Source organism: Lycium ferocissimum, chromosome 12, assembly GCF_029784015.1.
Source record: "Lycium ferocissimum isolate CSIRO_LF1 chromosome 12, AGI_CSIRO_Lferr_CH_V1, whole genome shotgun sequence".
Taxonomy (NCBI): domain Eukaryota; kingdom Viridiplantae; phylum Streptophyta; class Magnoliopsida; order Solanales; family Solanaceae; genus Lycium; species Lycium ferocissimum.
In genome coordinates this window covers 36,226,302-36,238,958 of record NC_081353.1, presented here as the reverse complement: position 1 = coordinate 36,238,958, position 12,657 = coordinate 36,226,302, and the positions used below count along the sequence as shown (strand labels likewise).

Below are 12,657 nucleotides of genomic sequence, written 5' to 3'. Positions count from 1 at the left end.
TGATAAATTGGATGGTGAAGAATCGTTAATTAAATGCAGAAAAAAAAAATATGGGGCGGCTCGGTTTGGAATTTTTTTAATGGATGATGTTGATGGGAACGGAGCGGAAAAATTGTCAAAATTCTCTCTAATGATGGTAATTTTGTTACAGTATGGTTGATTGATTTGAGGGGAGAAAAGAGAGAAAAGAAAAATGTGTGGTTTCTGTTTTAAGGATAAGGTAATATTATCCTGAACGTTGGCGGCAATTGCTATGACACACCTTATCTTTTTAGAGGTCCTATTATCCTCTTGAACTTTTTTAAACGGAATAGTTACCACTCTGAAACTGGATATCTACTCTCTTATGTGAGAGTGACATACACTATCCTTGCCACATGTATATTTATTTGTTTTTTATTTTTTTTTAATTCTTTTCGGTTACGTGGAATGAATTTTCTTTTTAAAAAATGAAAAATGGATTTTTTTTTTTTAAAAATCTGAAACTTTGAATTTTTTAAAACCTGTTTTAAAAAAAAATAATCTGAAAACATGGTTTTTTTTTTAAATATGGAAAAAATGGTTTTTGGCTTCTTTTTTTTTAAATATGAAAACTGGATTTTTTTACAATGTCTTAAAAACTCAGGATTTTCATGATTTCATTTTTATAGGACACTTTTGTTTTTCAAATAAAATCTGGATTATTTTTTTTAAAAATGGAAAAAGAGTTTTTTCTTGTCAAAATGTGAAAAAAGCTGAATTTTTATAAAAATTTGGAAAAACTAATTATTTCTTTAACATGTGGAAAACCCATTTTTTAAAACTAAGTTTCATAAAAATACACTCTCCTTGCCACGTTAGTGCTTAGGGTGATAATTATTTTGTTTTAAAAAAGTTCAGGGGGTAATAGACATATGTCAAAAAAAGGTAAGCTACGTGTGTCGTAAATTTCAACTTTGGCCAAAGTTTAGAAAGTAAGTGTCATATCCCTTTGTTTTATATAAAGTGTTGTGTTCTACGAGAGTTTCTCTACGTTTTGGACTCTTTTTAAAAAAAAAAAAAAAAAAAATAGCCGAATAATTCATGCTCTTCCCTTGTATGGCTAGTCTCAGGTTCGAGCCTTTAAGAAATAGAAAAAATTCTGTTGGGATCACCCATAGAAATGGATTTGGTAGTGTGCAATTCGGATTTAGTCGAACTTCAATGTGGATGCTAGACACCGAGTGAATTTTTTTTTTTTAAATAATAATAGAGATTTGACCATCTATATAGTTCGAACGCTCTAAAAAATATTTGGGGGCGTGTCGATCTTCTAAAATTAGTACTCCCTCCGTCCCAATTTATACGGCTCCTTTCGGATTTCGAGATTTAAACAAATTTTTCTTTGATTAGAATTTTTTCATATATCTTTTAGGTATTTTGAATAAGTAATTATGGGGACTTATAGTACTTTTTATGTAGTTTCTAAATATGTAAATTTTATTTCGAAAAACTTAAAAATTTCATGTCTGAATTCAAGGTCGGTATTAAACTGCTTGACTTTCAAAATCCGAACTGTTTCGCATAAATTAAAACAAAAGTGTATTTTTGCAAGATCCGGCACTGTTGCGATAACATTTTTTTAGGATAACAATAGTTGATTGATTGAGGAAAAAGGCAAGGGAAAAAAGTGTGACCTTTATTTTTTATTTTTATAAAGAGTTTAAGTTTGGTGCACAGTCGTGTATTATTTTTTTACACCATCAGGTAGTATTAACCTGCTATAGTAGGTCACCAACTTTTTCTTGATTTTTTTTTTATTTTCCTAAAATTTAAACATTTACATTTCCTTTTTTCTCGCTCCCTCCCCCAAAATCAAACCCACATCTTGCTGAATAGTCTTAACTTATTCACATCTCTTTATATATCTCTCGATTAAACCATCTATATAAAATTCTTTATCACCTTAATAATTAGTAGAAATTTGCATACACCTTTAAAAGAGAAAAACAATTAAGTCAATCTTGTTTTCTTGGATACTCTACATTTCCCTTTTATCTTTCAAGACTATTTCTCATTAATCTTAGTCATTATTTGCTTTTTTCCTGCAATATTTTAAAGAATCACCAAAACAAATGAAGCTTTATTTGTTAAAGCGAAAACTTCAAAAGATTGTAATTTTGACTCTAAAATTATTGCGACCCCATTCCTTATATTGCCGGATTCCGACTCGGGGTGGGCATTCGGGCAATCGGATTGGATATGAAACTTTCGGTTTGGATATTCGATTTTCGGATTGAAGAAATTACAATCCAAATAAGTTCGGATTGGATTGGATATTTTAAGTTCTGTTTCAGATTATTCGGTTTGGATATTTCGAATTTTCGGATTTGACTCTTGAGAATTAAGGCAAACTTATTAGAAACGAAATTCATGTGTTAGTTCCACAGAGGTAAATCTAAATCTTAATTGCTCAGTAAAAAAGCCTTCCAGTTCAAATTAGGATTAACAAATCCAAGTCATGTCCAACATAGTAAATCTATAACAAATAAAAGCATTCTGGAAAAGTGGAAATGAATAGGATAAACCCTAAGTAGTCATCTGGAAAAATAACAAAGAACTCTACCGTGGGTGACATTAACGTGAGACTTTTGAGACTTGAGAAGTAAGAAAACCCTATATTATATTTGATTTAGTAGAGAATTGTATATTGGACTTAATATTTTAACAGGTAGGGCCTTAGGTACTAATCTATTGGACCTTTAGAAACTATACTTATTAGTACTAGGCACATATGATATAGGTAGGGCTAGATAAAAGGTATAAAAATTTCGGACTTTCGGATATCCAAAAATCCATAGTACTAAATCCATATCCAATCCGAAATCCATAAATTTTAAAAATAAAATCCAAAGTCCAATCCATAATCCAAATATCCAAACCAAATATTTAAAAAGTTCGAATTTCGGTTTGGTTTACGGGTTGACCCAAACTGTGCCCACCCTTAATTCCGACTGGTGCTGGCCAGAAGTTCACTAGGAAACATAGTAAATAGATGTTGGAAATGGAAATACAGTAATTTAGTTAGGAACACAACTAGGAAGGAAATTTGATTAGAGTCCAACAAGGATTCAACTTTCATTTCATATACTTTTGGTAAATTATAGTAATTATTATATACAAAAGTGACATTATTTGAGAAAGTAATTGTAATTACCTTTAAAATTACTTGATGGAGTAAAAAGTTTTGTACACTGTCGGTGCACAGAACTTAAACTCTTTTATAATTTGTTGTGTTCTTTGAGAGTTTCTCTATGTTTTGGACTCTTTTTAAAAAAAAAATAGTCGAATAATTTGTGTTGTTTCCATATATGCCTAAGATAGAGAGAGATTTGTCCCGACTTTGTTCGGATTCTTTGAAAATGTTAATGGGGTGTGTGCCAAATTCTTTAAAATTAATACTTATATTTTTAGAAATCGAACACAACTACACAAGTATGATAATATTATTGAAAAATTCAAACAACATAGATTTGACCCCATTTCTTCAATGTTCATTTGGAACTTTTTATTTATACAAAATTACATTAATTTATTATGATTGAAGCGATACGTTGTTTTAGAAATGCACGTCAATGAATCATAGTGAAGTTATAAAATTGTATGAGGAAGACGCATGTCAAATAGTCATTGATTTGGTGTAGATAATGGGTTTATAAAAGATTTTTATGCTCTTCTATCAACAACCGATGTAAATCGAATTCATCTGAATCCATTTGACTCGAAATTCATGTAAAATTTCACTAAAATTGTAATAAATAATTGGTCTGAACCTATAAACTTATAATACCACAAGTCTATTGTTAAAAACCTAAAAGGTTGGACTATAGAGCTTTGAATATTTTTATTAATTATTAATGATTAATCAAAATCATGATGCTTTTATACTACCATTTAAAGTATGTGTGTGAATGTTATCAACAAAGAAAAATAAATAAAGAGTATTTTTAATTAAATTAATATAATTTGGTGTATTTTAAATGTGAGTAAATTTTTTAATATTCCCATAACTATAATAGTCAGATTTCAGATTTATATGCCCCACAAAAGCATGGAGAAAGATTTTATGCCTCTGCCTCTACCCATCCTTCTCAACACCTTTAAGAAGATTTAAGATATTTGTAGCTTTCTATCTCCACCTTTTGTTTTTTCCTTTTCAATATTTTACTATTAAAATAAAACCACAACTTCTATTTTAAGATAGCCTTTTTTTTCCCATTTGTGTCTGATATCTGTTCCCGATTATATTTGAATGCGCCGAAAAATCCTACATGGAGGGATAAAGCGCTCCACAACAAAACTCATACATAGAGCTCAAAATCGAGACCTCTAGTTAAAAATGAATAAGTACTTATTAGTCCACCACAATCTTTATTGATTACTTAAGATAATTTTATTTCGAGAGATATGACAATATGTTAGTTTCAAGACATGTAAATATTCCAATAATTATATTAGCAATCAACCAATTAACAATCTGTCTCTTTCTTTTTATTTCTCTTTTTTTTTTTTTTTTTTTTTTTTTTTTTTTTTGAGAGTGTATTTGGTATGAAACAAGTTTTGCAATAACAACGACGACATACCCAGTGTAATCCCACAAAGTGTCTGAAATATTTTTAACAATATTTGATTGGTGCATAAAAAATATATTTTAACATATCTTTATGTAATAATAATAATAGTAGTAGTAATAATAATAATAATAATAATAATAATAATACTATTTCCTAGATTCCTTGCTTTAGTTCTCTTCAATTAAGTAGATTGGGTTAGTGGGAGGGGGGCGAACCTCCAAATTCTACATTAGAAATCTCCAACATTTATCACCAAAAGTGAGAGAGTTATAATAATGAAATTCTTAGATATAAAGATTAATGGTTATATAAAAAATTAAATGTTAGTTGTAGCATATAATATGAAGTTAAAAGTTAAGATGCAAGAAAAATGACTTCCGCTCATAGGCGAGGAAAGTCATTTTCTCTCTAGGGATGATTTTTCAATAATAATATCTTCCAATAATCAAATATCAAAAATTGATTTTCTAAAAAAAAAATCTAAAAAGTTACTTCAATTAACATGAAGCCCATTCTTAAAAGTCTGGCAGAAGTGAGGGGAAGGAACCATATTGGGCTAATGCTGTAATACAGGCCCATCATTTTATTAAGTAATTGGGCTCAGGTCAGGCTGAGTACAGGCCCAACATATGTAATGCTCTTTTCGTTCTATGTATCAGTTATTGTATTGTAAATCACCTCGAGTGAAATGAAACAATGGGTGAATAAATTAATTTCGACCTGAAGTGGAATAAATTAAGTTGAGATACCATGGATGAAATGAATAAATTATTAAACATACTATATTAAAGTTTGGAACTGCCAAGCCAAACTTCAAATATTCATATAAGAAGTTTGCTTCCTCAAGCAATATGTCAAACTTTCGTGAAATTACTCACCAACACAACGTGTAACATCAGAACATGAGAATGAAAAACAGTTCTAGTTTTTCCTTTTCTTTTCCATGAAGATAGAGTGCAAATTGTAAGTGAAAAAAGTTGACAACTTAGCAACCAATAAAATAAAGCTAATAAAGATGCTAAAGTAAGATGAATCCAGTGGACACCAAATTATCATATCTCTTCTCTAAATTGTGTAGGTACCAGAGTGTGCAACTGTTTTACTATCAGTGTTTGTTCCTAAATAATAATCTCATAACTCTATGTTCACATTAAACGACATTAATCTATCATGGTAACACGATAAATTGAAGTAATGGCACATGCTAATTGTCATAGTTAAATGATAAAAGTCCATATAAAAGACACATGACATTTACTTATTGGCTTGGTATAACACCAGGCATAAGTAAGTTTTTCCCCTCGACATAGTGGTTTATGAATATTGGATATAATGTGTAATACTTAATTCTTAGTCATGTTGAAAAGAGCAGTGGACCTAGTGGTACTTTATACCAACTGACTTAAAATTCGTAAAATTGCAAACGTAGTGAAAAAAATTTGAAAGATGACAAAACCCTTGAACAAGCAATGCTTTTCTTTTTTTTTTTCTTTTTTTTTTTCATTTCCAAGAATATTAGAAGAAATTCTTATATTGCCAAATAAGTAAGGCATTTAGTCCCTCAAACAACTTTAATCAAACAACATTGTCTTCTTTTCCTCTTTAAAGTCCAAGCCACAAACTATATCCATTGCATACAAAATTCTTGTTAAGTCTCTCAATTTTTTCCCATTTTGATCAAAATATTAAACCAATGGCTGATAATGAGATCAAAAACATGATATCTGATCTTATGAAACGCCTTGGCAGCCTTAAAAATGTTAGTAATAAGGCTGCACCGGGGGACTCAAGCCAGAGTGAAGACAATGATCATGGCACCAGGATCATCACTCTTGCTGGTACTAATGTAGGGGCCAGTATGCGCGGTGAGACGGAGGAAAAAGTTGGCATTGAGGGCGATCCATCGGAGGAAAATGAAGCGTTGAAAACGTATGTAAACAACAATTTTCAATCACTCAACAATTCCATCATGTTGGGGGGTAGATATTGTACTAATGACCCTGGTGTTCATTTGGACATTAGTGATTATATGGAACAACACAAGCCACCACCACAAGGGCGTGGAAGTAAGAAAGCCAAGAGAAACGTAAGGGAAACCTCCAAAAGTGACCACTATTCAGAACTTTCAGACTAGCAGAGACGGATTCAGAATTTTAATCTTTATAGGTTCAAGGTTCTGAGTCCTTTGAGAATACGAGTTCAAAACATAATATTTGGTAGTAATTTTTAAAGCTTTCTCTCTCTCTCTCTCACAGACACACACACACATATATATGGGGTCCAAATAAAGTTCAACAAAGCATAAAAGCTGAAATGTGAAGAAGCTGCTAAAAGTTCATTACATGTGTCTTTTACTGTCTCCATGTTTTCCTAGTTTTTCACTTTCCTGATCTCTTGGAATGAGAATTTTTTCAATTGAAGTTTATAGATACTACCTTCGAAGTTAATCTGTCGCTAAATTGCTCGTAACTAACAAAATTTGTCCATCGCTAATTCGTGTTTTTAGTAGTTGAGCTGAAAACCATTGATATAGTATTGCTTCTTGTCATCCTTCTATGCTTTAGTGAGTCCAACAAGTATAAAAAAATGCAGAATATTATACATGTATTTTCAAAATGATAATTACAACTTGCTACTATAGATCTTTCTTCTGTGCAAGAATCTCTTATGTCCATCCAATTAAGGTATAGACTTTGATTCTTGAACATTGCAATTGACAGTTTAAACAGTTCTAAAAGTTAGTTCTTAAAGAACAAAAGTTGCATAACAAAAGTAGTTCATAGTTACGATAAAACATTGAAATACTGATATCAAGGAATCTCTGGTTCATCATTAGCTTCATGCACTTGGAAATTTAACTCCTTTTCCTCTCCAGTTTCTTCAACTTTCTGTATTTCTTTGGTCTTGCCCCATAGTAGAAAGTATAGTCCGACGATTACAATAACTGATCCCATCACACTGATCATATTCATTTCGCCAAAGAATGAGTCAGTTGTATAATATTTATAAATTGAATTCAATATAGTCTTAGGAAATTTTTGAAGTTTTGAATCACCTTCCGAGGTTGAGTTGTTCATGTAGAAGTGGAACGTCTAACATGGCAGCCATAACTTGTACTAAAGGACTAAATGCTGCAGTAAAGACCGGTCCCCTCTGCTTAACACACCACGACATCCCAACGTAGCATAATCCTGAACCTATCAACCCCTGTCCACATGAAGAATTCGCAATTGTTAGCTCGGGAACTTGGACTAATCGATTATGAGTAATGGAGTTGATATCATAATCGGTTACAAGTCATGGGAGGACTATCAATCTATCATTCATCATATAGTAGCTTTGAAGGACTACATTTTTTCGACTCATGAAAAACTTCATTCTGACTTATTTATGTTCATAGGAATCAAGAAAAAGAAAGATTGGAAAATCCAATGAGCTTTAGTTTACTTCAAACATTTAAGGATTTTTCCATGATCCTAAAGACTGAAACATATTCATTGTACCATTTTTTATGATATTGGTGGACAATGATCAATAACTAGGACATGTTTTAGCATGTGCAATGAACACTTGAAAGTAACATTAAAATTGATTCAAGTTTTCAGGAACAGATAGTTGCCGACTATAACTTGTTTGGGACTAAGGCATAGTAGTGGTCGTCTTAAAGGAGGAAAATTAAGTGTACTTACCGTATAGACGACACTCAAAATGTCGATGGTCTTTTCCTTTGGAATCCAAATGGAAAGCCTTCTATCAGTGGACAACGTTAAGATAGTTGATTGTATGGCACTGAAGAAGGTCATAATAACCGTGCTCGAGTACTGACATGGATATTTCTTCCCAATCTTCGATTGAATAAGGAACCACGAGGACCACAAAATTGTTCCAGCGAATAGGATCATCGAGCCAAAAATCCATTGTTCATTTTTTTTAGAGGAACTGATAGGTTCTTCCAAAGTTTGAGATAAATCTTGTAAGTGTGAAAAATGGATTAAAGGTATGCCTTTGTAGAAAGTCAGTAAGAAGGCACCTCCAAGGCATATTGATGTACCAATCACTTTGGCTATTCCACTTCTATCTTTTATGTTAATTGTCTCTAACCTGCATAAACGCGTAAACGTGTAACTTTTCAGCTATTTTATTACTTGTTGAGACGAGAGAGGATGGTTTCTCATACCTGAAAGGTAATGCCATGAGGAATGTTACTACTGGAACCATGTTGACAAATGCACATGCAAATGTTGCAGAAGTGTATTGTATGCCAAGAAGGAATAAGTATTGTGTAAGAGATGCCCTGCAAGCAAAAAGGCGTAGGCAATGGTGCTAAATTTTAGCTAAAAAGAGATGTAGAGTAATATAAAGGACTAATCAGCATCTTTATTGCTCGGACTCTTCAAAAATGTCGAAAGGTCTTCCAAAAGCAGCGCATTCTTGGAGGATCCGACTCTTGTGCGGGCAGAATATTTGGAGAGTCCGAGCACACATAGCTTAGCATTACTAAAAAAGACTATCTTGAAGATAAAAATGAAAGATGATAGATAAATCTATATTATTCTTGTTCTACTTACCCAACAATTGCACTCAAGAAAAGATAGCACAAGATTTGAGGTGTGAGTTTTGGTCTTGTATTCCTGCAAACAAGTTCTCATAAGAAATAGCACTTATGCTAAGCAAGACAATAAGGTTATCATATGGTGAAAACGTTTCCAAAAGAAGCAACATAGTATCAAATTAGTGAAAACTAGAAAGCATTCTTCATACCTTTCAAGAAAGAAGGCGATTGGGGCTAAAAACACGGTTGAAATGGACTGTCGATAAGTGATGAACACCAGATGGTTCATACCATCCATGATGATCTTCTTGAGAAGTATATTACTAATGGCAAAAGCAAAATCAATCACCAACATAATAATGATAGGATACCATTCCACATAGCTCTTCATCTTAGTGAATTACCCTGTGTTTTTTAAGAAACTGAGGCAAAAGGCAGATATTTAAAGTCTGTTTTAGGACTGTTCATTCCACTAAAAGGAGTGTGAAGAGAAATGGATTAAATACGGGCAATCACATCAATCTTTAACAGATTTGACATTATGTTAAACATTTTACTTTCCTTTTGGTTGAAAGATTGAACTATTTCCCTTTTCTCCTTACTGTTGATTGATACTTTCCAGCAGATGTTAACTGTAAGAGAATCATTTAAAACACACGAAAATGTTCATAAACATACAGTATAATACTGTATGAATACTGTATGTTTCACAGAATGTTATTTTGGGAAAGAATTCATTTTTCTCGGTCTTAACTTAGCTAGAATATTAGAACATTTTTAACATGTGAGTCAACTAGTACCTATTTTTCAATCTCTCTTGTTTAGTATATGATAAACAGTTCTATGGCATCTTGTTTGTGGGGTTCAATTAAAGATTTATTCTCTTTTTCCACAGCTCTATATGGCATCTAATGCAATATTTATGAAGTGTAAGAGGCATCTAATTCTACTTTTAGTAACTTGTAGTGAAGAATCTAAAGATTACAACATTGAGCAGAAAAATTATACCGTAAAACATCATATATCCTGAATGGATAATAGCATCTGCTACTAAGGAATTCTTTTTAAGTCAGAAGCACACACCCTTTGTCAAACATAGTATAATTCTGTTGATATGAATCGATAGCGGGGACGATATGCTCTCCAAGTTAATCAAAATATGCCGTAGGCGTACTAAGATGAGATCAACGTGAACAGAAAATCTCACGTGGAATACGAGGCCGGTAAAAGCTTGTTTGATTCCGATTTCCAGTATAAATATGAACCATGAAAGCGTGGCGTATTAAGCTAGCTCAAGAAATCAAATTCAAGAGTCCAAGACCAGTTGACTCATCAATGGCCCTAGGCAAAAAAGGAATGTAGAGTGTCACACCATTTGAACCATGCAAGGCATAGTTTGACTTAATCCCAAAATAGAACACTTTGTGTGGTACTTAATCCCAAAATAGAACACTTTGTGTGGTATCAACCTTTATGCCATGCATTGGATACAGTGACAAATCTAACAATGAGTTCACGTATTTGGCAGGACCTAGTGTTTCATGGTTGAATCCTATATATATGTGCCAAAAAAGAAAAGGTATAGACGAAATTAGATAGACATTTCAGAATTAATTAAGAACCCACAATGTCTAAATACTGAACGTGCTCAATTATTGGATAATGAATAAACATATAAGGTAGTGTTAGCATAAGTCATTAATCATTTGGCCAATGAATATATGCAAGTGCATTGAACCAAATGGATCAAATGTTTAAATTCTTGTACAACTAAAAAGCTTTAAATAGAAATATCCCACTTTCTTAATAACTATGAGGACTGCCAAGAAGTATTTTGGCTAAAAATCATATCACCAATGCTTTTTAAGTAACATCCAAATTCTTTTCAGTGGAAAGTAGAATAGACTTGCTTTCATGCATGCATTTGTCTTAATCCATATTCTTCTGTTCCTTAATCATGCTTTGAGCTGGAACCCTTCATCTTTATTAACAGGAAACACATGATTATGTGCTTTTGTGCTTCTACTTTTAGTTCTTTTATGTGTGTGGGACCTTTAAAAGTCCATGCATTATCACCCTAATTAATGGTCGAGAATTAATCAAGATTAGGTCAAGTTCTGTGCAGGGCTAGCTATAGCCGGAAAAGGGTGGTCAGTTGAATATGCTTGTCCGAAAATTATATTATATATATTGGTCAAATATTATCTTTTAATCACCATAGTGAATAGCCAAGAATAACTCAAGATTACCAATACCTCTAGAGGACTTCAATGAACAAGCGAATCTAAAGTGAATTCTCTACAGGGGCGAGCTATTATCGGGCAAGGATGGTCAGATGAACACCCTGTGACAGAAAATTGTTTATCTAGGTCAAATATTTTGGTTGGTCATCCTAACAAAATGGTCAAGAATAAATCAAGATTATAAATACCTTTAGATGAAATAACCCTACTTCAATAAAGAAACAGATATAGGGCTAGTTTTATATAGGGGCGAGCTACAACCGAGAAAAGGTGGTCAGTTGAATATCCTCTGTCGAAAAATTATAATCAGGATTACCAATACCTCTGGAGGACATAATCTTATTTCAATGAAAAAGTGGTTCTACGGCGTGTTTCATGCAGGGTCAAGCTACAGCCGGTAAAGGGTGATCAGTTGGACACCCTTTATCGGAACATTATACTGCTAATACAGGTCAAATGTTATTTTTTTTCTACATGTCTATTCAATCCTGAACACCCTCAGTGAAATTCCTAGCTTTGTCACTGGTCGTTTAACTGAACTCACCGCTCAGCTTGAACTATGTATACATATGCAAACAAAAAACTATATACACATAACACAACGATACTCGTTCTAAATTCACCCAGTATAAATCTTGAATTCGCCTCGCTTCCACACCTATATTGACATAGTAGATTCTCCACTTTTAGTCCCTTTTTTTCTCATATACTTGTGTTTTTCTCCTTTTCCTCATCTTTCATTTATTAAAACAGAAAAAAAAAATGTTATTCGAATAATTTGCTTCATCAACAGCCTAATCACTATTTAATGCCTTATTTCTTACATCTATACTTTATAAAAACGGGTCATCATAACAACTTTCAGTTTTAACTCCTTTTATGGAAAAAATACTTAAACATCAGTGTTTTATTTATAGAGAAAAGTGATTAATTCTACAAAAACGATCATCCTTAAGTAAATCTGCATACACTTAGCTCCAGAGCTTGGTTAAGTGGCAAGAACGCAATATTAAGAATCTTAAAGATTAAATACATTAAATTAAATCACGGATCAGCTCCTAAAATTTCGACTATATAAGTACAAATAATTGATTTTGACACCTAACTACATGCCAAACATGTTTCTTTTCAAACAACCCCATGCAAATTCATCTTAATTCCATGCATAAACGGATATTAAAAGATTCTTTATAGCTGTATTTAATTAAAGAGATGAACTTCAGTATATGGAAAATGAATCATCATTCAATAATTCAAAAATAGATAAGAC

General features: G+C 32.3%; 3 protein-coding genes across 3 annotated transcripts in view; 2 read left to right on the top strand and 1 right to left on the bottom strand.

The window, feature by feature from the left end:
• The window catches only part of LOC132041100 (pentatricopeptide repeat-containing protein At4g32430, mitochondrial), a 40,547-nt gene that overhangs the window by 15,516 nt on the left and 12,374 nt on the right, over positions 1 to 12,657 (top strand). The gene's annotated exons all lie outside the window — the stretch shown is intronic.
• On the top strand, positions 6,286 to 6,726 carry LOC132039262 (uncharacterized). Its single transcript, XM_059429787.1, has one exon. It carries the CDS (start codon positions 6,286 to 6,288, stop codon positions 6,724 to 6,726), a length of 441 nt encoding a protein of 146 aa, XP_059285770.1.
• LOC132040590 (WAT1-related protein At3g30340-like) lies at positions 7,170 to 10,594 on the bottom strand. Its single transcript, XM_059431242.1, has 6 exons — positions 9,354 to 10,594; positions 9,161 to 9,223; positions 8,770 to 8,886; positions 8,282 to 8,693; positions 7,648 to 7,799; positions 7,170 to 7,550 (listed from the first exon to the last, which is right to left on the bottom strand). The coding sequence occupies exons 1-6, from the start codon at positions 9,533 to 9,535 to the stop codon at positions 7,403 to 7,405; spliced, it is 1,074 nt and encodes a 357-aa protein (XP_059287225.1). The 5' UTR covers positions 9,536 to 10,594; the 3' UTR covers positions 7,170 to 7,402.